The 26,273-nt window shown below is 43.5% G+C and overlaps 1 protein-coding gene across 4 annotated transcripts; it reads right to left on the bottom strand.

Moving 5' to 3' along the window:
* Nucleotides 1–16,870: 16,870 nt before the first annotated feature.
* Nucleotides 16,871–26,067, bottom strand: LOC123348641 (olfactory receptor 6N1-like). Of its 4 annotated transcripts, none has more exons than XM_044986217.1 (2): nucleotides 25,666–26,067; nucleotides 16,871–17,916 (listed from the first exon to the last, which is right to left on the bottom strand). In XM_044986217.1, the coding sequence occupies exons 1-2, from the start codon at nucleotides 25,783–25,785 to the stop codon at nucleotides 16,966–16,968; spliced, it is 1,071 nt and encodes a 356-aa protein (XP_044842152.1). In that variant the 5' UTR covers nucleotides 25,786–26,067; the 3' UTR covers nucleotides 16,871–16,965. The 4 variants fall into 4 exon arrangements, with proteins under 4 accessions (XP_044842152.1, XP_044842153.1, XP_044842154.1 ...); XM_044986218.1 differs by having other exon boundaries at nucleotides 25,938–26,067; XM_044986219.1 differs by lacking the exon at nucleotides 25,666–26,067 and adding an exon at nucleotides 19,092–19,143 and having other exon boundaries at nucleotides 16,871–18,049.
* Nucleotides 26,068–26,273: the final 206 nt, after the last annotated feature.

Below are 26,273 nucleotides of genomic sequence, written 5' to 3'. Positions count from 1 at the left end.
TCAGACAAAGACTTTGGAATAGTGACACATGCACACACAGAGGCACACACACCCATATGCACAAATTACCCTTGTCTCACAGCAGAGCTTTTCAGTTCCTAGTGAAGGACTAAACCGATTGCCTCTAAAGATAGAACCGTGCCAGAGCAACCTGGCTGACAGGGCATCTAAAGAGTAGGTAACATTTAGAAGAAGAAAGATCTCACACATAATTTTGAACAATTAGCTCTAACTTAATAAAGTCTTTGATTAATCAGTAATAGATGGAAACTGAGATGACATGTTCCATTCCCATCCTTGCCCACTTTCCCACCTCTGCTTCTCGCCCATCCAGATCCTTTACCTTTCTTCTCTTCTTTTTTTTCTTCTTTCTATTTCCCCTATACTTTTGTTTTGTGGGAAACATCAATAAAATATAAATAGAGAAATGTGCACAATTAAAAGTGAATTACAATAACTTAGTTAACATGGAAAATAAAATGAAGATTTAAGCATTTTAAGGAATTAATTGAGAAATAATTCGTCTCTCACTCACCCCAGTATAAATCAGGAATAACTGAACTTAATCCAAGAGAGATGCACTGCTCGAAAACTGGGGTAAGTGAGAGGAGAATGACACCAAAAAAGAGGTGTCTTCTTCTTCTTCTTCTTCTGTTGTTTAATGTCTCTATATAAATTCCTGCATAATGCACCTGCAGAGATACAGATTATCACTTTCACAGCACCATTTCCTGTGTTTATGTGTTTTGGAGACCACATGGGAATTGTTCCCAAAGAGAATCTAGAGTGGTGTTGCCAGGCAACCTGATACACCCTTAGTAACAAACTGTGAAGAGGTCAGTCTTCTGGAACAATACAGGGTTTTCTCCTCCATCCAATAGAGGGATGGGTTTAGAATGGACAGCTTCAATCTGTGGAGGTTAGAAAAGCTGAGACTGAGTTGACTGGTTATCAGACAAAACAGCAGAGAGCCCCGATATCATAGAATCATAGAATCTCAGGGTTGGAAGGGACCTCAGGAGGTCATCTAGTCCAACCCCCTGCTCAAAGCAGGACCAAACCCAACTAAATCATATAGATATGATAGTGGCTGTGACACATTCTATATGATTTTATTAAAATATGCTAATGAGTGTGAATATAATGTAAATGGAATATGCTTCATACAAAAGGTCTCTTGTAAAGTATCATTACAAAGCTTATAATCTACTGAGTGTATAAATGTACCTCTCTTGTATCTGAAACTAGAAACATGAAACCTAACTCTATGGGCCTATTGTAGTTATGCAAAGTATGGGCCAATAATGCTGGTTTGGAATGTTGATGGCTCCCATTAGTCAGGAGACTTGTCTGTAGATGGCTCTGTTTTACTGGTAAGTCTTCCTGTTTATGTGTATGCTGGCAAGGGGTAGTGAAGTCTTACAGTGACATGTGATCATGAACTAGAATCCATCTTTAACCTGCTGTTTTTCCATTTAGAAGGAGGGGTGGGATCCCAGGGAGCGACAAAGGATTCCCGCCTTATGCAAAAGTTATATATGTGGGTGGAACGGAACAAAGAGGGAAGAAGATCCATCATGAGGAATCCCCTAGCTACCACCTGAGCTAGAACAAGGGCTGTACCAGGGGAAAGGATTGTGCCCAGACTAGGAAGGCATCCAGTCTGTGAAAGAAACGTATTGAAATATCTCTGAGGGTGCGATTTTATCAATATTCAGTTTCATTACAGTATTAGACCTAGTTTTGCATGTTGTATTTTATTTTACATGGTAATTCACTTTGTTCTGTCTGTTACTACTTGGAACCACTTAAATCCCACTTTATGTGTTTAATAAAATCACTTTTTACTTATTAATTAACCCAGAGTATGTATTAATACCTGGGGGGGGGGGAGCAAACAGGTGTGCATATCTCTCGATCAGTGCTATAGAGAGCGAACAATTTATAAGTTTACCCTGTATAAGCTTTATACAGGGTAAAACAGATTTATTTGGGGTTTAGACCCCACTGGGAGTTGGGCATCTGAGTGTTAAAAACAAGAACACTTCTGTAAGCTGCTTTCAGGTTAAGTCTGCAGCCTTGGGGGCATGTGGTTCAGACTCTGGGTCTGTGTTGGAGCAGACTGGCTTGTCTGGCTCAGTAAGACAGGGTGCTGGAGTCCCAAGCTGGCAGAGAAAGCAGGGTCAGAAGTAGTCTTGGCACAGTAGTTGGCTGTTCCCTAGGGAGGTTCTGTGATCCAACCCTTCACAGTGGTTCCTAAGGCATTGCTTTGCAGTTACTGTGCTGTAGAGTGGTGCCCTAGTGCAGTAATCTGATGTGGACATGCTGATGAAGCATCAGAGTGTAGACGTAAAAGGGGAGCCAGCCTGGGCATCATGGTTATAGGTGACCCTCCATCAGTCTTATTTCATCTTTTGGAGCACATTCATTCCTTCTGTATCTCCAGTGTCTTTGATGGAGTTAGGTCTTCATTACCTCTTTCCTATTCCTTCTCTCTTTTCAACATTTCAGTATCTCCCTCACTCTTTCTTCAGGCAGGAGAGAAGGCAACTGTTTACTCTCTCTGTTCCTCCTTCTGAATGCTGAGTATCTTCATTCCCTCTTCATATCTGAGCCCTTCCTGGAGTGTGATCCTCTTACCAAAATGCATGAATAGTTCAAAGCATGTGGTGCATTGTGGCTATCAGGAAGAACAGGACCTAGACAAATTAGAGGATTGGGCCAAAAGAAATATGATGAGGTTCAACAAGGGCAAGTGCAGAGTCCTGCACTTAGGACGGAAGAATCCCATGCACTGCTACAGACTAGCGACCGAATGGCTGGGCAGCAGTTCTGCAGAAAAGGACCTAGGGGTTACGGTGGACGAAAAGCTGAATATGAGTCAACAGTGTGCCCTTGTTGCCAAGAAGGCTAATGGCATTTTGGGTTGTATAAGTAGGGGCATTTCCAGCAGATCGAGGGGTGTGATCATTCCCCTCTATTCAGCACTGGTGAGGCCTCATTTGGAGTACTGTGTCCAGTTTTGGGCCCCACACTACAAGAAGGATGTGGATAAATTGGAGAGAGTCCAGCGGAGGGCAACAAAAATGATTGGGGGCTGGAGCACATGACTTATGAGGAGAGGCTGAGGGAACTGGGATTGTTTAGCCTGCAAAAGAGAAGAATGAGGGGGGATTTGATAGCTGCTTTCAACTACCTGAAAGGGGGTTCCAAAGAGGATGGATCTAGACTGTTCTCAGTGGTAGAAGATGACAGAACAAGGAGTAATGGTCTCAAGTTGCAGAGGGGGAGGTTTAGGTTGGACATTAGGAAAAACTTTTTCACTAGTAGGGTGGTGAAGCACTGGAATGGGTTACCTAGGGAGTTGGTGGAATCTCCTTCCTTAGAGGTTTTTAAGGTCAGGCTTGACAAAGCCCTGGCTGGGATGATTTAGTTGGGTTTGGTCCTGCTTTGAGCAGGGGGTTGGACTAGATGACCTCCTGAGGTCCCTTCCAACCCTGAGATTCTATGATTCTATGATTCTATGACCCTGCGTGGGATAAGGGTAGAGCTGTTCTGTTTCTTCAGCACAGCCTGAACTTTTCCATCTATCACGTCCAATGATAGGGATTGTGCTTATCAGTCATCACTCCTCCTTATTTCTATCACAGCCTGGAAAAAGCATCTCTAATACATGCTCTCTATGGCAGCCATGTGGCAACCCCCAAATCCTTGGGCAAACATCTGGTGAAGTTAATTGAACAACACACATGAGTCACAAGGAGGTCCAAGAATACACAGACAATTAAATTTTAATCCTATGTCCTAACCCACTCTTCCTCAAACTCGATATGAAAAGATTTATAGCACAGGTTTGACATACGCAAGGTCTCCTGGGAGAATAACATGACGGGGAAAGGAGTCGAGGAAAGCTGGCTGTATTTTAAAGAAACCTTATTGAGGTTGCAGGAACAAACCATCCCGATGTGTAGGAAGAAAAGTAAATATGGCAGGCGACCAGCTTGGCTTAACAGTGAAATCCTTGCTCGTCTTAAACACAAAAAAACAGCTTACAAGAAGTGGAAGATTGGACAAATAACCAGGGAGGAGTATAAAAGTATTGCTCAGGCATGCAGGTGTGAAATCAGGAAGGCCAAATCACACTTGGAGTTGCAGTTAGCCGGAGATGTTAGGAGTAACAAGAAGGGTTTCTTTAGGTATGTTAGCAACAGGAAGAAAGTCAAGGAAAGTGTGGGCCCCTTGCTGAATGAGGGAGGGAACCTAGTGACAGAGGATGTGGAGAAAGCTCAATGCTTTTTTTGCCTCTGTCTTCACAGACAAGGTCAGCTCCCAGACAGCTGCACTATGCAGCACGGTATGGGGAGGAGGTGACCAGCTGTCTATGGAGAAAGAAGTAGTTCGGGGCTATTTAGGAAAGCTGGATGAGCACAAGTCCATGGGGCCGGATGCGCTGCATCCGAGGGTGCTAAAGGAGTTGGCCGATGAGATTGCAGAGCCATTGGCCATTATCTTTGAAAAATCATGGCGATTGGGGGAGGTCCCGAATGACTGGAAAAAGGCTAATGTAGTGCCCATCTTTAAAAAAGGGAAGAAGGAAGATCCAGGGAACTACAGGCCAGTCAGTCTCACATCAGTCCCTGGAAAAATCATGGAACAGGTCCTCAAGGAATCAATTCTGAACCACTTAAAGGAGGGGAAAGTGATCAGGAACAGTCAGCATGGATTCACCAAGGGCAAGTCATGCCTGACTAACCTAATTGCCTTCTATGATGAGATAACCGGCTCTGTGGATGAGGGGAAAGCAGTGGATGTGCTATTTCTGGACTTTAGCAAAGCTTTTGATACAGTCTCCCACAGTATTCTTGCCAGCAAGTTAAAGAAGTCTGGGCTGGATGAATGGACGGTAAGGTGGATAGAAAACTGGCTAGATGGTCGGGCTCAACGGGTAGTGATCAATGGTTCCATGTCTAGTTGGCAGCTGGTATCAAGTGGAGTGCCCCAAGGGTCGGTGCTGGGTCCGGTTTTATTCAATATCTTCATTAACAATCTGGAGGATGGTGTGGACTGCACCCTTAGCATGTTTGCAGATGACACTAAACTGGGAGGAGTGGTTGATACGCTGGAGGGTAGGGATAGGATACAGAGGGACCTAGAGGGGGAGGTTTAGCTTGGACATTAGGAAAAACTTTTTCACTAGTAGGGTGGTGAAGAACTGGAATTGGTTACCTAGGGAGGTAGTGGAATCTCCTTCCTTAGAGGTTTTTAAGGTCAGGCTTGACAAAGCTCTGGCTGGGATGATTTAGTTGGGTTTGGTCCTGCTTTGAGCAGGGGGTTGGACTAGATGACCTCCTGAGGTCCCTTCCAACTCTGAGATTCTATGATTCTATGATTCTATGACATCCCTCAGCTCTAGAAACTTTTCTCGTAGCTGAGGTCAATTGGAATTTTCATGCATGCTCCAAGCATGCTGGCTTTCATCTCTCCTCTTTGGGGGATTAGTAAGACATCAGACAGCTTTGTGAATGTGTTTCCATGGTGTAAATATACACCATTTACATATAGAAAATCATTTCTCCATCTCTTGATCTGGACCAAGTATGTATAGCAGCCTGCCACTAATTTACATGTACAGACGTTATTCCTATAAGTCAGTTTATCGGCCAGAGTTTTTGTTACTGGTTATTCGGGAATTAATATAATACCTATATTTCATATAATATCTTTCTTGGACCATATACATGCATCTTATATAATAATTGTTATAAAATTTGGAGATTACACCAAACTGAAAAGACAGAAATAGACAATTTTGGCAGTACAATTTTAGTTTCCAGTGCCATGACCTGCCAGAAGAAAATAACTCCTGCCAGGGAGCAAGGGAGAGCCCAGAGGAGGAAACTGCTTCTTTCTGACTCAGAAATCTTTTTCTTGTCTGATCCTGGAATAGAGTAGCAGAGTCTCACCAACCCTGTGATGATGGTAGCTTGTGGCCATGGAAAATTCAATAACACTGATGGGTGCGGCGATATCAATGAGAACTCTTGCCACACTGGTTCATCTACTTTCTTTGTGCAGTCATTTCACGTAATAGAATTGAAACATTCAAATGAGCAGGAGATGACAACTGGAGATTGGTTGATTTACACCTGATGTCACCAGGGTCCCAGTAGAAAGTAACCTGAGCTACTAACCTGACCATGAGTAAAATGTATTCCTAATCTGGTTATTTGACAACATTCTTCTTAACCTAGAGCTTCATTACCACATAATGTTTTCAAATGTAACCTACACAAATATTTTAAATGAGTTCTAACATTAAAGAAAGTGTGAAGAGTATGTTTTAGTCCAGTTTGAAGATCACTTGGGACAAAACTATAGATGACAAATGCTAAATTTCTTAAGTATCTTATTTTAATTATTTTATTCTCATGAACTCATTAAAATATTTACTTGCAAATTCATTCACACTCAAAGGAGAATAATCCCAATTCAAGGAGGATATACAGTGTTCTTCAGACTTGAGTGTGGGTGTGAGGGTGCAGTAAAAGTCTAGCTGTACAGCTCACTCTTCTAATTTTCCTCCAAAATAAGTCAGATGCCCACAGGTAAGCAACACACAGACTTGACACTTGGATAAAGGAAGTTCTGATTCTGACAGTCATGAGTTCAGCAGGCACACAAAGATGAGTATGGGCTACTCATGTGAGTCAGAATTTGCAAGATCATGTCCCCATGATTGTCTCATATATATAAGCTTAAAAATTTCAATTCTTGTAAAACACAAAAGATCTAAGGAGAGGTTTTCTCAAATCTTCCTTTACCTCCTTGTTTCTCAGGCTGCAGATGACGGGGGTCGACAAATGGGTCAGGCCATAAAAGACAGAGAACACTTTTTTCAGGTCCCTCAGTGCATCAGAGTCCAATAGCAGATACACCAGGATCAATGTCCCACAGAAAATTGTCACCACAATGAGGTAAGAGGAGCAGGTGGAAAAAGCCTTTTGCCTCCCAGTGGTGGATGGGATTCTCAGGATGGTGGAGATGATACAAACATAGAATGTCAATGTCTATAGAAATGGAGGCAGGGTGAATATGGAGAAAGATATGAAATCAGCAACTTCTACCATGTGGATGTCAGTGCAGGAGAGTTTTATTACGGGATGAAAATCACAATAGAAATGGTCAATTTCATTGGGCTGACGGAACATTAATTGTGACAACATCAATATAAAGATGGAAACAGACATAAATCCACCTGTCCACAACCCAGCCACTAGCTGGAGGCACAACCTGCCATTCTTAAGTGCTGCGTAATGCAGAGGTTTGCATATCACTAAATACCAATCATAAGATATTGCTGATAAGAGAAAACATTCTGTGCCTGCCAGAGAACCAAAGACATATAATTGAGTGATTCATCCAGTGATAGAAATGGTTCTGTCTCCATTCAGGAGACTGGCCAGCATCTTGGGTAGGATGGTGGAGGTGTAGCAGGTCTCCAGGCAGGACAAGTTCCCCAGGAAGAAATACACGGGGGTGTGACGGAACTGATCAGTCACAACTAGCGCAACAATTAGGATGTTCCTGGTCATGGTCACGATCATGAGAAACAGCAGGAAGAGAAGAATAGGAAGTTGAGGGAGATCCCCAAATCCCAGAAGGATGAATTCTGTGATGGTAATTTGATTTCCCTTGTGTATGTTTGTCATCAGCTTCATCTAGGGAAAACAAAAGAAATTATGCAATTGAGAATCTAATGTGCATTATAAAACAGTCATATCTTCAATACTGGCTTCTCCCTGCTGGCAGCCATCCCAACGATAGAGTCAAGACTCCAGATGGTGGAGGCCTTTGGGGTAAATGTTTTAAAAAATGTCCATTGGTTTCATAAGGAAAACTCAGAAAAATCCTACTGCTGGGCTGATACATTTTTTAAACCATATTTACATGTTAGAGTCCACCATATTCTAATGGAGTGGATGCTAGAATTTGATTCCAGAGAGGTAGGTTTTATACCTGGCTCATCCTCTCCTTCACATTGGGTTTATCACTTCCTCTCACTGTGCCTCTCTTCCCTCCCTCATGTAATCAATGATGATCATACCACTTCCTGTTTTCTTAATGAGACTTGAAATTTAGGAAACAAGAACTGTCTATATGTGCTCACATGCTCTTGTGTAAAACAGAGATATGATTGTGAAGACACTGTACAGCATTTAATATTTATGTAAATGAGTGTCATATAAGTTCTTAGTGTTAACATACTGTTATGAGACTCTGGATAAATTTCAATACTCTCTATGAAGTGTAAACAGGCCTTAATGTCATATTTCCACCTGAATCTCAGCAGAAATGGCATCAATTTTTTGTTTAACTACACACAACACTTTTTTAGACATTTCCTTTCCCTCCACTCCATATTACAGAGAGATATTTCTTAAATGTCTCCTAATGGGAATCAGAGATTAGGTTTCTTTATTGGCAAGGATTTGGAATCTTCTTTCTGAGAGCTATTCAATGCCTAACCTTTATGGGTAATATTTTCCAAAGTACCCAAGGCCAACTTTTTAAAAAAAAATTCCATGCATCTACATCTGCAGAAAGAACCTTCAGGCCCTTTGAACATTTGGCTCTGAGATACCGTGTGAAAGATGATAGGATTGATAATCAGATTCAGGAGGTCTGCCATTCCTTCCTGGGCTAAGGTTGCTGTGATAGTTTGGGGAACGTCTTTGTCTGTTTTATAATTCCATTTTGATTTTATAAATGTCATTTCTAATTGGAACCGTCATTCCAGATGGGATCAACTCTTTTGTAGTAGGAAATATGGAATGAGTCCTGCGGAAGCCATGCCTCGGTAGCAGTGAAAATGCTATCAGGAGTCATCAAGACTGAATGTCTCACACCCAGCGAAACAGTGGGAGTGTGGAGATATCCATGTCTAGGAACACTGACTGTCCATTACCCATATCCAAGTGCCTCATCAGCAGGAGGGATTTAGAGGTGCGATCCAATCATAACAATCCAGTATCTGTTTTGAGAAGGGAACTGGTCCAGGATGTTATGTTTGAAAATAGGTTTGACCAATATTTGAAACTGGACCAACAAAGAAACCCACAGAGACATTCGTTAATCTAAAGTGGTGAGTTTGTTGTCTGTGAGTTTCTCAGTTTGTTCTTTGCTTGCTGCTTGACTGACATTATAGTATGGTCTGTTTTTTTTTCTTTTCTTTCTTTTCTTTTTTTTTGGGAGGTGGCGGGAATCTGTGTACTGAGTGTAAGGGCCTGCTAGATCAGTCTGCAGTCTTCCTCATGAGACTTTGAATCCTAGATCCTTTAGCACCCATAAATCCTTAACCAGGGGGTGAAGCTACTCAGGGGGAACAGAGATTTAAAAAGCCAGCTCCTAAGTGATCAGAGGAGATAGCGACCAGGAGCAGCTAAGAGGGGAGGTTTATGAGGGAGTTTAGAAAGTGAGGGGGAGAGCTGTATACACGTGATTAGCATTCTCTAAACTTAGGGCAATAAACCCTCCCCAACCCCGTCCATCCAAAAATCCCAGAGAAACAATGCCCAACAAAAAAGCTGCAAAAATAAAAATAATGCAGGTAGAAGTCCATCAGCAGAGTAGGAGCTATCCAGTTCATTGCTCTGAATGCAGCATGTTCCAATACCTGCCTTGTGGGCAGGTGGGGTAGATATGCATTCGGTATTGTAGTGAGGCAAATGCCCCACTCTCGGAGGATTTAAGCTGCAGCAGGCCAGTGGGCCTGCACAGATAAACAGCAAATAGGAAAATTGCTTATTGGGAGCCAATCAGGGCCCAGATTGGAGACAGCCAATCAGGGCCAGGATCAGCCTTATAAAAAGGCTGCCCAGGAAGGGAGCAGGCAGTCTGTCCCAGGCTTGTGAGAGGGGAAGATCTGTCTCCAGAGCGGGGAGACTAGCACCTGGGACAGCGCAGTGCTGGGCAGACCCCGGGGAGCAGAAGGGAACTCCAGCCCGGTGTCTGCCAGGCTGCAGGCCCTGAGGGGAAGGACCTAGCCAGTGTGAGGGGCTGAAGGGGAAGTGGCTCAGAGATGGGGACAGACAGAAGGAGAGAAGGAGAGCAGGATGGCTGCCACTAGAGAGTCCCTGGGTTGGGACCCAGAGTAGTGGGCGGGCCTGGGTCCCCCTCCCTTGCCTTACACCTGGTTGATGGGAGCTGCTGTCTAGAGCTGCACCAACCCCTGCCAAGAGGGGTTTGACTTGGGGGGTGCAGCTGGCCACATTGGCCAGGGTGCAGAGACAGCTGATTGACCCCCCCACCCCCAAGGAGGTGAGGATGGACTAAGGGGCACTGCCAGAGGGCAGTGACTCGAAGAGGGCGCTGAGTGGGAAGCGACGCGGGCTCAGATGCCAACCAAGGGCAAAACAACAGGCGGGACACCACCAAGAGAGGGGGCTCCACTAGACTGAGCTAATTCCCAAGGATGACCAGCAGGAGGCACTGTGGTGGTGAGTCCCAACACTGTTACAGGTATAAGGACCTTATGACTCTCAGAGACCAAGTATGAGTTCTGGAGATCAGAGTGGCTGAACTGCAGGAACTAAGGGAGATAGATAGGTACATAAATAAGACTTTCCTGGGCACAGTAGAGCCATTCCACTCCCAGTCTGATAGCTGCTCTACAGTTGAGGAGGACAAAAGTCTTGGGGAAAGAGAACACCAAAGTGGAGCAGAGAGAAACTCTCCCATAGTTGGGACCCTCACAATAAAACAACTATATCTCACAATAACCACAAACACAATCTCTCACTGCAGCACTCACCCACACAGATCAGACGAAACCTGCCAAAACATCACAACCTTCAGACAAATCATTACAACCACTCACACTGTTCAAACAGTACACCCAATAAACACAACCATACATAGCCCCTAACTGGAACACAAATCCCTTATTTACCACCCACATAAATCATCACCTTAATTTTACCTGTGGGAGCACAATCATTCCTCCTGTATCTTCCATGTCTTTGATGGAGTTAGACCTTCATTACCTCTTTCCTATTCCTTCTTTCCTTCAACGTTTCAGCCTCTCCCTCACTCTTCCTGCCTGCAGGATAAAAGGGAATTTTTTCCTCTCTCTCTTCCTCCTCCTAAATGAGTGTCCTTGTTCTCTCTTCATTTCCCATGCCTTACTGAGATGTAATCCTTCTACCTCAATGCATGAATATTTCAAACAGTGTTGCACACTGTGGCCATCAGGACGAATAGGGCCCTGGGAAGGATCTGGGTGGAGCTGTTCTTTTTCTTCAACACACCCTGAACTTTCCCATCTATCACATTCGATAATAGGGATTGCTCCTCTTTGCCACCCATCCATCCATCACTCTTCCTTCATTCCACCACAGCCTGGAAAGAGCATCTCCAATACGTTCTCTCCAGGACAGCCACATATGGCAATCCCCAAATCCTTAGAAAAGTCAGTGCCACACATTGAGGAACTGACTGAATTCTTATTGAGGCAAACATCCAGTGAAGTTAATTGAGGAAGACACATGAGTCACAATGAGGCCCAAGGATTCACAGATGATTGAATTTTGAGCCTATGTTCTTACTTAAGGTAAAATGATTTATATCAACGGTTTGACATCCTTCATCTCTTGAAACTTGTCCCATGGCTGAGGGCAATTGGAATGTCCATGCATGCTGCAGCCAGGCTGGCTCCCATCTCTCCTCTTTCGTGGATCAGTGAGAATTCAGACAGTTTTGTGAATGTGGTGCCATACACTATTTAAGATAGATAGATAGATAGATCCATACTTAAAAGAATCAGCACTTCCTGAATCCAAGTGTCCAGTCTGGGTGTTGCCTACCTGTGACCATCTGACTCATTTTGGAAGAAAATTAGGTCACCGAGCCATATCCTTTGACATTCAGTGAACCCTCACTCCCACACTCATGTCTGAAGAAACCTTTCCATCCTCCCTGAATTTGGATTATTCTCCTCTGAGAGTAGATGAATTTGAAAGTAAATATTTTAATTAGTTCATGAGAATAAAATAAGTAAAATGAGATCCTTCAGAAATGTAACATTTGTCATCTCTAGCTTTGTCCTGAATGATCTTAAAACTGGAATAAAACATACTCTTCACACTTTCCTTAATGTTAACTCATTTAAAATATTGGTGTAAATTACATTTGAAGATATTAGGTTGTAATGAAGCTCTATGTTAAGCAGAATTCTGTCAAATCACCAGATTAGGAATAAATTTTACTCATGGCCAGGTCAGTAGCTCAGGTCATTTTATACTAAGACATTGGTGACATCAAAGGTAAATCAACCAATCCCCAGTCTTCATATCCTGCTAATTTAAATATTTCAGTTCTGTTACATGAAATGACTGAATAAGGGATGGTAATTAGACAGCTGTGGCAAGAGTTCTCACTGATATCTCAGCCCCCATCAGTGTTATTCATAAGATGCCAGGGTAAACAGAAATGGAGGAAATGTGAATATGCTGGAATGTATGATGGCTGAAACCTCCAGCCAGTGACCATCTAACTTCCATTTCAAAACAAACAACATTTCAATTTTGGCTTCCCCCTGCTGATTGCCATCCCAATGGTTGACTCAAAACTCTGTATGGTGGATGCATTCTAGGTACAATTTTTGAAAAGAGCCTATCTTAATTCATATCAGAAACATTGCTACTGTCTGGAATCTCTATGGCTGAACACATCTCACCTTTTGCTTTCTGAACATGCTTGTGTATTACTTTAGCCACAATGTCTGTGATTATCACTGGAGACTAAGGGAATGAAATACCATTCCATTAACTTCATAAGAAAATGCTAGAAGAAACGTAGTTGCTGGGCTCACACCTCATTTACCCGTGTTTTCATTACAGAGCGTAGCAGAATCAGTTGGAGTGGACCCTAGATTTTGATTCCAGAAACCTGAGTTTCATTCCTGGCTCTCCACTCCCTGCCCCGGGCTTGTCACTTTCTGTCTCTGTGCTTCTGTTTCTTTTAGTGTAACACCGCTTTCCATTTTCTTAATGTGATTTGAGGTTTAGGAAACAAGTAGTCTCTGCATATGCTCATGTTCTCTTGTGTAAAATGGAGACAATAATACTCAATCCACTTGGCAAATTTCTTTAATATCTATGTTAATAAGTGCTATATAACTTTTTAAGTATTATCATACTGTAATGAGACCAATGCAATCTTCGAAGAGAAACCAAACATAGATCCCAGTCACATCAAACTTTTCTATTTGCTGCTCAGTTTCTGCAGAAATAGCATCAGTCGTTTGTTTACCAATATATATTTTAGATATTTTCTTTTCTCATTCATATTACAGAGATATATCTCCCAAATCTCTCCTAAAGGTAATCAGATAGCATGTTTATTTCTCTGCAAGGATACACACAATTCCTTTTGAGATGTGTTCAGTGCCTAACACTTAAGGATAATATATTAAAATATGCCCAAGGCCAAATTTTGAAAATTATCCATGCATCTAAACCTGCAGATAGGGCCCTCGGTGCGTTTGAAAATCTGCCCTTCAGATACCATATTAAAGAACATACCATAAGAAAATAAAAACATCCATACTGGGTCAGACCAAAGGTCCCTCTAACCCATTATCCTGTCTTCCAACAGTGGCCAATACCAGGTGCCCCAGAGGGAGTGAACCTAACAGGTAATCATCAAGTGATGCATCCCTTGTTTGCTTGTTCCAAGTTTCTAGCAAACAGGGGCTAGGGACACCATCCCTGCCTATCCTGGCTAATAGCCATTGATGGACCTACCCTCCATGAATTTTATGTTCTTTTTTGAACCCTGTGATAGTCTCAACATTCTCCGGCAAAGAGTTCCACAGGTTGACTGTGTGATGTGTGAAGAAATACTTCATTTTGTTTATTTTAAACCTGCTGCCTATTAATTTAATTTGGTGACCCTTAATTCTTGTGTTATGGGAAGGAGTAAGTAACATTTCCTCATTAACTTTCTCCACACCAATCATGATTTTATAGACCTCAATCAAAGCCCCACTTAGTCGTCTCTTTTCTAAGCTGAAAAGTCCCAGTCTTATTAATCTCTCCTCATAAAGAAGCCATTCCATAAACCAAACCATTTTGGGGCCCTTTTCTGAATCTTTTCCATTTCTAATATACATTTTTAATGTGGGGCACCCACATCTGCTCACAGTATTCAAGATGTCGGCATACCATGGATTTATATAGTGGCAATACGATATGTTCTGCTTATTATTTATCCCTTTCTTTATGATTACCAACCTTTTGTTAGCTTTTTTGACTGCCGCTGCACATTGAGTGGATGTTTTCAGAGAATTATCCACAATGACTCCAAGATCTCTTTCTTGAGTGGTAATAGCTAATTTAGACCCCATCATTTTATATGTATAATTGGGAGTATGTTTTAAAACGTACATTACTATGCATTTATCAACACTGATAGCAGTTATCAATCATGGATAACTAAAAAGAGGCCTTCTTCAGCAGTTTGGGAAATACATTGTTGTCCAGTTGTTAATTCCATTTGGTTTTATGAATGTTATTTCTAATTGTAACCATCTTTTTGGAAGAGATTCTCTTTTGTATCAGGAAATATGCCAGAGGTCATGGGAAATCTATGCCCAGAAAGCAGAGGCACTGAATGGCTCATCTCTGGTGAGCAATTTGACTGAGAGCTCCACCTCTAGGAACAACGACCAGTCACTATCCAGATCTATGACATGCATCTGATGAAGTGAGTATTCACCCACAAAAGCTTATGCTCCAAAACATCTGTTAGTCTATAAATTGCCACAGGACTCTGTTGCTTTTTACAGATCCAGACTAACATGGCTACCCCTCTGATACTATACACATCTAGAGGGCTCAGCAGCACATACGATTCAGAGAATGGATCCAATGACTACCGTCTAGTGTCCTTTCAGAGAGGGGAAACAGACCAGGGTGTTACAGTTGTGTGTAGATTTCCACCATGATTAATATTTGGAATTACCCCAGTAAAGAATCCCATAAGGATATTCAATATTCCAAAGCATAGAAAGGGCTTGCTGATTTCTAAAGTCACCTATTAGACACAAGGCTTCTGATGAGAGATTAGCTGCTACAAATACAACTGTCATGGTTTGTTATTTCATCCTCACTTTTTTTGAAACTCCATTACTGATACCAGAAAGCACAGATAGGGTTGAAATTTGGTAACATGATGTAATAACCTAATATATGTGAAAATGTGGAAAGATGTTCTTCATCTATTCAATGTACAGATGTATTCATGCCCTATTCCTGAACTCAGCTCCTACAAAATCTCACACACAACTAGAACCCAACATTTCAACTTTCAAATAAACATTTGGGAATGGTTACACACATCTTCACAGACAGACACACTCTTATTCAGGTGTGGATGCTCTAGTCAGGGAAAGCTAGTAATTTCCCAGTGGGTGCAGGAGAATGACTCACAGATAGTGGGAACCTGAAATGCAAGAAATGGGGCCACCTAGAAGGAAATTTAGACTGTTTGGAATTTTGATTTCATCCAGAATGAAGGAGTTGATGTTTTTGAAATGCTGAAAGTGTTTCAATGGGATTTATTCACCTAATTGTCAAAGAGACGGATTTTTTTCAATGGCAAAAGTAGGGCAGGTAGGTTGGTCATGACTGGCTTGGTTGAAATTGCAGACTGTAAGATTCCAGAAGTGTGTTCAGCCTGAAAAAAAAAAAAGAGGAGTGCTACAAAAGGTGGAAACATGGACAAATAGCTAAGGATGCATACAAAAGAACAACACAAGCATGTCAGAACAAAATCAGAAAGACTATAGGACAAAATGAGTTTCACTAGCAAGAGATATCAGAGGCAAGAAGAAATCAAGAAGGCTGACAAATTAACACAACTAGCCACACAACAACAGAACCACCACACACAATAGCCACAAGTGCGCATAGCCCTTCTCCACAGCCAACACCCACACAAATCAACCCAAATCTCCCAGAACAACACAACCACCACATAAATCAACACAATGGCAAAACAGTGCAAACAGCACACACAATAAACCCAAACACACATAGAATACTCACTGCAGCACAAACCCCTCATATGCCATACACACAAATCAACACATATGTCCCAGTACAACAGAACCCACACACAAATCAACAACAAGCACTCAGACAACTCAACCAGCATGCACAATAACTGCAAACTTGGTTCAGAAGCCCAGAAGGTCTACTGAGTCCACACAAAATGATGGAAACAGTTCCAGGAATAGCTGATAGCTCTTTCTATTTAGAATAGCGCCAGATTCAATTATCATTGACATTCACAGTCAACAATTGTCCAGTTCTTAACTTCTCAGTCATTTGGGGGCTTTTTAACACACAAGTTTACAAATTACACTCGTGTGACAGCAACTAGACAAGAAGTCAGCAGGTTGCCTCCAGGGAAAGAAGCGACCTGGCTGACAGGGCAGCTAAAGGGCAGGTAACATTTAGAAAAGGAAGGGCATTAGACAAATTTAAAATGATTAGCTGAAACTTGCAAAAAACTTTGTTTAATCCCTAGTGGATAGAAACGAGATGTTACTCTCCTTTTCCTTCCCTGCCCCTCTTCCTCTCTTCTTTCCCTCCCGATCCAATTCTGTTACTTTTCTGTGGTTTCTGGGTGTTTTTTTTTAATTCTTCTATTAGTTTGTTTTGAGGGAGTGACCAATGAAGAGTCATTAAGTAGCTAGTTGAAAGTGGCCCAGATTAACAAGGGGACAAGCTCCAATGACTCAGAGTTGTAAAGCTGCCTTCCTAGGTGCACTCAAATGTTTTCATTCTGGTGTCACCTGCAAATTTCATAACACTTAACATATAAGGTAGATGTATATTAGGTAGATAGATACTATCTATCCGTCTAGCTACCTATCTATCATGTCTGAATCCCTGTATTCATTTAAAAGACAAAAAATCTAAGGAGAGCTTTTCTCAAGGCTTTGTTTACCTCCTTGTTTCTCAGGCTGTAGATGAGGGGGTTAACCAAAGGGGTCAGGACTCCATAGAAAACAGAGCACACTTTGTTCAAGTCTCTCAGTGCATCAGAGTCCGATAGTAGATACACAATGATGAGGGTTACATAGAAAATTGTCACAACAATGAGGTGGGAGGAGCAGGTGGAAAAGGCCTTTTGCCTGCCAGTGGGGGATGGGTTTCTTATAATGGTGGTGATGATGTGAACATAAGATGCCAGGGTCAACAGAAATGGAGGAAATGTGAATATGCAGGAATGTATGACAGCGGAAACCTCCAGCCAGTGAGTATCACTGCAGGACAGTTTTATTATTGGATTAAAATCACAAAAGAAATGGTCAATTTCGTTGGGGCCACAAAATGTTATTTGTGACATAGATATTAAGAAGGCAACAGACGCAAATCCACCTATCCATGACCCAACCGCAAGCTGGAGGCACAACCTGCCATTCATTAGTGCTGTATAATGCAGTGGTTTGCATATCGCTAAATACCGATCATAAGACATCACAGATAAGAGACAACATTCTGTGCCTGCCAGAGAACAAAAGAAATATAATTGTACGATACAGCCAGTAACAGAAATGGTTCTGTCCCCAGTCAGGAGCCCGGCAAGCACCCTGGGCAGCATCGTGGAGGTGTAGCTGGTCTCCAAGCAGGACAAGTTCCCCAGGAAGAAGTACATGGGGGTGTGCAGGTGTTGTTCAGCCACAACTAGCACAATGATGAGGATGTTCCCGGCCATAGTCGCGATGTAGATCACTAGGAACAGCAGGAAGAGAAAAATCTGCAGTTGAGGAAGATCCCCGAATCCCAGGAGAATGAATTCTGTCACAGTTGTTTGATTTCCCTGGTGTTTGTTTTCTGTGGGTTCCATCTAGGGGAAAGAAAACAAATTCTGCCATTCAAAGTCTAGTTTCCATTGCAAAACAGTCACATTTCCATTATGGCTTCTCTCTGCTGGTTGCCATCCGAGTGGTTGAGTCAAGACTCCAGATAGCGGAGGCATGCTGGGTAAAATTTCAAAAGGGCTTATGTTAATTGTCATTGGAAATGTTTCTGCTGTCTAGTATCTCTATAGTTTAACACAGGCCTGCACAACATGCGGCCCGCGGAGCCTCACTGTGCGGCCCGTCAGGGGATTCTAAATCCCCCGCACACGGCGCTCTGCGGGCAGCCCAGAGCCCTTTGAATCCCTGCTGCAGCAGGGAATCAAAGGGCTCTGAGCTGCCCGCAGGGCCAGGGAGCCCAGAGCCCTTTAAATCTCAGCCGTGGCCGGGAATCACAGGGCTCTGGGCTGCCGGCAGCCGCGGGGAGCCCAGAGCCCTTTAAATCCCAGCCGCGGCTGGGAATCAGAGGGCTCTGGGCTGCCCGCAGAGTTTCCCAGCCGCGGCTGGGATTTAAAGGGCTCAGGGATCCCCGCGACTGCCGGCAGCCCAGAGCCCTTTGAATCCCAGCCCGCAGCCGCTGATTGCCCCCTCCCCGGACCCCTGCCCCAACTGCCCCCCAGGACCTCCACCCCCTATCTAAGCACCGCTGGTCCTTGTCCCCTGATTACCCCTTCCCGGGAGCCCTGCCCCTAACTGCCCCCCAGGACCACACCCCCTATCTAAATGCCGCTGCTCCTTGTCCCCCGATTACCCCTTCCTGAGACCCCTGCCCCTAACTGCCCCTTGGGACCCCAGCCCCTATCTAAGCCTCCTTTCTCCTTGTCCCCAACTGCCCCCTCCTGAGACCCCCCCCCAACTTCCCCTCCAGGACCCCACCCCCTACCTGTCCCCTGATAAACCCCTGGGACTCCCATGCCTAATCCAATTGCTGCCTGTCCCCTGACTGCCCCCCCTGAACCTCTGCCCCATCCAACCCCCCCTGCTCTCTGTCCCTTGACTGCCCCCCGGAACCTCGTACCCCTTCTCCAACCCCCAGCCCGCTTACCGTGCCACTCAGACCAGCATGTCTGGCTCCGTGCAGCTCCAGACAGTTGCTGCCATGCTCCTCCCTGGAGCCCACAGCCCCCTCCCCCCCCAGCACCTGCCTTCCAGATTTGAACACCTCAAAATTCAGGAGTGCTCAAGCTCAGTTTGGGCAGCTTTTACTTCATTTCTCCCAAATCGAATATACTGATCCACTGTAACTTGCTGTAGAAAAAGTAGGATAAAATTAAGCAAGAAATGCTTATTAGGACTGGAATTGCTATTTTCAACAGCCATTACCTTTTTGTTTGTTTGAAAGGAAGACAGTGATATTGCATTAGCAAATTCCCCATAGAAAGAAAGAGTGAAACAAAAGAATAATAAAGGCACATCAACTTTTCCTCATTTATGGAGAACAGTCTTATAATATGCATCCAGATATCCTCCAATCATACAAGCTGAAAATTGTTCCACTTTACTGCAGCTCTGTAACCATATGGGAACCAATCCTGTCTGTGTTTTGTGCACATCCAAAATTCCTGCTGAATGACCTGCCCTGGGAGCGAGTTACCAGTGACCCAGGGCTGGGGCAGCAGCAGGTGGGGGGGGGCCACTGGTTGGGGGGGAGTCCAGGGCTGGGGCAGCAGCAGGGTGGAGGGAGGGCACTGGTGGGGAGGAAAGGGGGAAGCTCATTGCTGGGGTGGCAGGGGGTGTGTGTGGGTGGGGGGAGAGCCCAGGACTGGGGCAGCAGGAGGGTACAGGGGGGAGCCCAGGGCTGGAGCAGCAGCAGGGAGGGCACTGGTGGGGAGGAAAGGGGGAAGCCCAGCGCTGGGGTGGCAGGGGGTGTGGGTCAGTGGGGGGAGAGCCCAGGACTGGGGCAGCAGGAGGGTACAGGGGGGAGCCCAGGGCTGGGACAGGGGGCAGCCAAATTTTTTTTTGCTTGGGGCAGCAAAAAACCTAGAGCTGACCCTGCCGGGTTCCCCCAGCCGCCGGAGCCCTGGGCCCTTTAATTTGCCCCTGAGGGCTCCCAGCCACCTCTTTAGCTGGGAGCCCCTGGTTGATTTAAAATCAAGTATCATCTCCCCACCCCAACCTTCCTTTTTGGCCCACAGCTGTTTTGGTAGGGCGGCGCTGGGGAAGGAGGGTTTGTTTCCACAGGGCTGGGCGGCCCTGGGGCGGGTGTTTCCGCGGGGCCGGGAGGTTTCGGCCCTCAGCTGTTTTCTTTGGAGGAATGTGGCCCTCGCCGCTTTACGAGTTGTGCAGGCCTGGTTTAACACATCTCACCTTCACTTCCTGAACATGTCTGTGTTACGTTAGCCACCGTCGCTGAGATTATCATTGTAGATTGAAGGAATTCTATGTGATTCCATTCTCTTCATCTAAAAACCTCAGATAAATACTGTTGCTGCTCTCATCCCTGTTTTACCCATATTTCAACTGCAGAGTCCACCAGATTCCAGTGGAGTGGAGAGTCAAATTTGATTGCAGAAACCTGGTTTTATTCCTGGCTCTTTCTTTCCCTGACCTTGGGCTTACACTTCCTTTCTCTGTGGCACTGTTCATTAGTTGATGATGGAATCACTTACCATTTTCTTATTGTTGAAATTTAGAGCTCTCTCTGTGTCAAATCATAGAATCATAGACTGAAAGGGACCTAAAGAGGTCATCTAGTCCAGTCCCCTGCACTCATGGCAGGACTAAGTATTATCTAGACTATCACTGACAGGTGTTTTTCTAACTTGCTCTTAAAAATCTCCAAAGATGGAGATTCCACAACCTCCCTAGGCAATTTATTCCAGTGCTTAGCTACCCTGACAGGAAGTTTTTTCTAATGTCCAACCTAAACCTCCCTTGCTGCAATTTAAGCCCATTGCTTCCTGTCCTATCCTCAGAGGCTAAGAAGAACTAATTTTCTCCCTCCTCCTTGTAATAACCTTTTATGTACTTGAAAACTGTTATCATGTCACCTCTCAGTCTTCCCTTTTCCAGACGAAACATTTTTTTTCAGTTTTGCCTGATACTTCACATTTTCTAGACCTTTAATCATTTTTGTTGCTTTTCTCTGGACTTTCTCCAATTTGTCCCATCTTTCCTGAAATGTGGAACCCAGAACTGGACACAATACTCCAGTTGAGGGCTAATCAGCACGGAGTGGAGAGGAAGAATTTCTTCTCATGTCTTGTTTACAACACTCCTGCTAATATATCCCAGAATTATGTTCGCTTTTTTTGCAACAGTATTACACTGTTAACTCATATTTAGCATGACTGTGAACCACTGATAACTACACTATGGGAATGGTTTTCAAATCAGTTATGCACCCACCTTATAGTAGCTCCATCTAGATAACATTTCCCTAGGTTGTTTATGAGAAGATCATGCAAGAAAGTATCAAAAGCCTTATTAAAGTCAAGATATACCACAGCTGCTGCTTCCCCACATCCAAAAGGTTTGTTATCCTGTCAAAGAAATCTTACAGTTTGGTTTGACACAATTTGTTCTTGACAAATGCATGCTACTGTTACTTATCTTATTATCTTCTAGATGTTTGCGAATAGATTAGTTAATTATCTGCTCCATTATCTTTCCCAGTACAGAAATGAAGCTGACTGCTCTGTCATTCCCCGGCTTGTCCTTATTTCCCTTTTCGTACATTGGCACTATATTTGCCATTTTCATCTCTCCCGTCTTCCATGACTTTTCAAAGGTAATCGCTAATGGCTCAGATATCTCCCCCATGAACTTCTTGAGTATTCTAGGATGCATTTCATCAGGCCCTGGTGACTTGAAGACATCTAATTTTTCAAAGTAATTTTAACTAGTTTTTTCCCTATTTTAGAAACGATCCATCCATCCATCCATCTATTCCCTATTTTAGCATCATTTTCACTGGTATTCACTATGTTAGATATCCAATCACCACCAACCTTCTTGGAGAAAACCAAAACAAAGAAGTCATTAAACACCTCTGCCATTTCCACATTTTCTATTATTGTCCCCCCTCCCCTCATTAATTAAAGGGCCAACCTTGTCCTTCACCTTTTTCTTGTTTCTTATATATTTGTAGAATGTTTTCTTGTTACCCTTTATGTCTCTAGCTAGTTTGATCTTGTTAGGTGCCTTGGCCATTCTAATTTTGTCCCTACTTGTACTATTTGTTTATATTCATCCTTTGTATTTTGACCTAGTTTCCACTTTTTGCTGGACTCTTTTTAATGTTTAGATCATTGAAGATCTCCTTGTTAAGCCAGGGTGGTCTCTTGCCATACTTCCTATCTTTCCTATGCAGAGGGATAGTTTGCTTTTGTACACTTAATGATGTTTCTTTGAAAAACTGCTAACTGTCTTCATTTGTTTTTTTCCCCTTAGACTTTCCATGGGTTCTTACCTACCAAGTCTTTGAGTTTGCTAAAGTCTGCCTTCTTGAAATCCATTGTCTTTATTTTGCTGTTCTCCCTCTACCAGTCCTTAGAATCATGACTTAGAATCATGATCACTTTCACCCAAGCTGCCTTCCACTTTCAAATTCTCAACCCATTCCTCCAATACATTCCAAGAGCTTGTTGGATAATCTGGACCCTGCTGTGTTATTTTCCCAACAGATGTCTGAGTAGTTGAAGTCCCCCATCACCACTAAGTCCTGTGCGTTGGATGATTTTGTTAGCTGTTTAAAAAAAGCCTCATGCACCTCATCTTTCTGATTAGGTTATCTGTAGTAAACCCCTACCGTGGCATTACACTTGCTTGTTACCCTTTTTTATCCTTATGCAGAGACTTTTGACTAGTCTGTCTCCTATGTCCATCTCAACCTCAGTCCAAGTGTATACATTTTAATATATAAGGAAACATGTCCTCCCTTTTTTGCCCTGCCTACCCATCCTGAGCAAGCTCTACCCTTTTATACCAGTATTCCAGTCATGTGTATTATCCCACCAAGTCTCTGAGATGCCAACTATATTATAGTTGTATTTATTTACTAGCATTTTGTGTTATTCCTGCCTATTCCCCCTACTTCTTGCATTAGTATACAGATATTTAAGATACTGATTTGATCCCCCAACCCAGTTTTGTCCTGTCTCTCCCTTATCCCGCTATAACAGCCCATGCTCCCCCCCAAATTCTGACCCTTCTCCCAGTTCTCCAGATCTTCACTAAAGGGTAATCAGATAGCATGTTCATTTCTCACAAGCATACACAACTCTCTTTTTGAGAGCTGTCCAATAACTAACATTTATTGGTATTATTTTCAAAGGTGGGTGCCAGAGCATGACTCACATACAGTGGGAATATGAAATGCAGAACCTGGGACCACCAAGGAGATAATAAACCAATCTCAGAATTTTGACCGAATGCAGAATGCAGAAGCTGAGGATTCTGAAATGCTGAAAGGTATTTCAATGGGCCATATTCATCAAATAGCCACAGAGAGAAATTTCAATGGGGAAAATGAGGCAGTTTGGTTGAAATTCCAAGCATTGCCCGTGACTGACTTGGTGAAAATCTCAGTAATAAGATTCCAGGATGGTGACTCTGTGTCATTCTGAAGCATACTAAGCCAGAGAAACCAAAAGGATTCCTGTAAAAGGTGGAAACATGGACAAATAGCTGAAGACAAGTACTGAAGAAAATCACAAGCACGTAGGAAGAAAATCAGAAAGACTAAGGCACAAAATGAGCTACATTTAGCAATAGGCATAAAACCCATAAGAGTAAATATAAGTACATTAGCTGGGAAGGTGGAAAGTAGATGACATCAAGAAGGCTGACAAATCAACACAACAACTCTCACAATAAAACAACTATGTGACACAATAACTACAAACACACACAGCCTCTCACTGCAGCACACACCCACCCAGATCAACTAAAATCTTCCAGCACAACAGAACCCCCACAGAAATCATCACAACCACTCACACTGCAATTCAACCAGCATACCCAATCATACATAATCCCTAACTGGAATACAAATCCCTTATTTATCACACAATAAAACCAGCCTAAATGTCCCAGTACAACACAATCAATACAGAAATCAACACAACCAAATAGAAAACTGAACCATTACACACAATAACCCCAAATATTGCCCTGAACATTATACTGTCTATTGAGTCTGTATCACATGATGGAAATAGCTGCAAGAATGGTTGAGAGCTCTGTCTGTTTAACAAATCCTCAGGTTCCATTATCCCTGGGATTCACAGTCTATTGTTGGACAGTTTTTAAGTTCTCGGCGATTTTGGGATTTTTTAACACACATCAGATTCCAAATTACTCTTATGTGACAGCAGAGGTTTTAAGCTTCTAGGGAAAGGCTAAGCCGATTGCTTCCAGGGATAGAAGCCTGGCACAGTGACCTGGCTGAGAGGGCAGCCAAAGAGCAGGTAAATTTGGAAGAAGAAGGTCCTTAGACAAATTTGGAAGAAATAGCTCTAACTTTTAAAACCCTTTGATTAATCACTAATGGATGGAAACTGACCTGTCACTCTCCTTTCCCTTCCGTGCCCACCTGCCTCCCTCTTTTTCCCTCCCATCCAAATCCTTTAGCTTTTTGTTCTTTTTTCTCTTCTTTCCATTTTCCCAGTAGCTTTGTTTTGTGTTGGAAATAAATAAAATATAAATAAATCAATAAATATAGAAAAGTGTGCTCACTTAAAAGTTCATCAAAAAAACTGGGTTAACATGAAAAATAAAATGAAGATTTAAGCATTTTAAGGAGTTAATTGGGAAACAATTGCTCTCTCACTTACCCCAGTATAAATCAGGAATAGCTGCACTGAAGAGAGATGCACTGCTAGAAAACTGGGGTAAGTGAGAGGAGAATGACACCAAAAGAGAGGTGTTGTCGTCGTCTTCTTCTTCTGTTGTTTAATGTCCCTATATAAATTCCTGCCTAATGCTCCTGCACAGACACAGATTATCACTTTCACAGCACCATTCCCCATGTGCCATGTTGCAATCACCTTTATATACTTTAGTGGCCACAAGGGAATTTTTCCCAAAGATAATCTACTGTGGTGTGAGCCACCCTTATTAACAAAGAGCGAAGAGGTCAGCCTTCCTGAAGACAGGGGCGGCTCCAGGCCCCAGCATGCCAAGCACGTGTTTGGGGCAGCATGCCGTGGGGGGCGCTCTGCCGGTCGCCGGGAGGATGGCTGGCAGCTCCTGCGGGAGGTCCACCAGAGCCGCGGGACCAGCAGACCCTCTGCAGGCACATCTGTGGGAGGTCCACCGGAGCCGCGGGACCGACAACTGGCAGAGCGCCCCCCGCAGCGTGCCACCGTGCTTGGGGCAGCGAAATTGCTAGAGCCGCCCCTGCCTGAAGAACACAAGTTTTTCTCCTACGTCCGATAGAGTGATGGGTTTAGAATGGACAGCTTCAATCTGTGGGGGCTGGAAAAGCTGAGACCAAGCTGACTGGTTATCAGACAAAGCAGCAGAGAAGGCCGATATGATCGTGGCTCCTAAGGCATTACATTGCAGTGACTGTGCTGTAATGTGATGTGGACATGGCAATGCAGCTCAGAGTGCAAATGTTGACAAAGGGAAGTCAGCCTAGGGCATCATGATTATGAGACCCTCCATCATTCTTATTTCCCCTTTGGGAGCACACTCATTCCTCCTGTATCTCCAATGTCTTGGATGGAGTTAGACCTTCATTTCTTCTTTCCTATTATTTCTTTCCTTCAACATTTCAGGCTTTCCCTCACCCTTCCTGCATGTGGAAGAGAAGGCAGATGTTTCTTCTCTCTCTTCTTCCTTCTAAATGCTGAGTATCCTCTTTCCCTCTTCATCTCCAAGTCCTTCCTGGGGTGCAATGCCCCTACCATAACGAATGAATGAATTTAAACCATTTTGTGCACTGTGGCCATGTGGAAGAACAAGATCCTGGGTGGGATCTGGGTGGAGCTGTTGTGTTTCTTCAGCACGCCCTGAACTTTCCCATCTATCACATTCAATAACAGGGATTGTTTTTCTTTACCATCAGTCCATCACTCCATCACTCTTCCTTAGTGTTACCACAGCCTGGAAAGAATCTCTCTAATATGTGCTCTTCATGACAACCACATATGGCAACCCCTGAATCCTTGGAAAGGCAAGTGCCACACAAAGGGAGACTCACTGAATTCTTACTAGGGCAAACTTCTGGTGAAGTTAATTGAGCAACTGAGTCACAATGAGGCCCAAGGATGAGTCACAATGGGGCCCAAGGATTCACAGACAATTGAATTTTGATTCCATGCCCTAACCCAGGGCTTGGCAACCTTTCAGAAGCGGTGTGCCGAGTCTTCATTTATTCACTCTAATTTATGGTTTT

This window comes from Mauremys mutica, chromosome 13, assembly GCF_020497125.1.
Source record: "Mauremys mutica isolate MM-2020 ecotype Southern chromosome 13, ASM2049712v1, whole genome shotgun sequence".
In the NCBI taxonomy this organism is placed as follows: Eukaryota; Metazoa; Chordata; order Testudines; family Geoemydidae; genus Mauremys; species Mauremys mutica.
The sequence above is the reverse complement of the archived record's forward strand: the minus strand, read 5'-3'. Positions and strand labels throughout refer to the sequence as shown.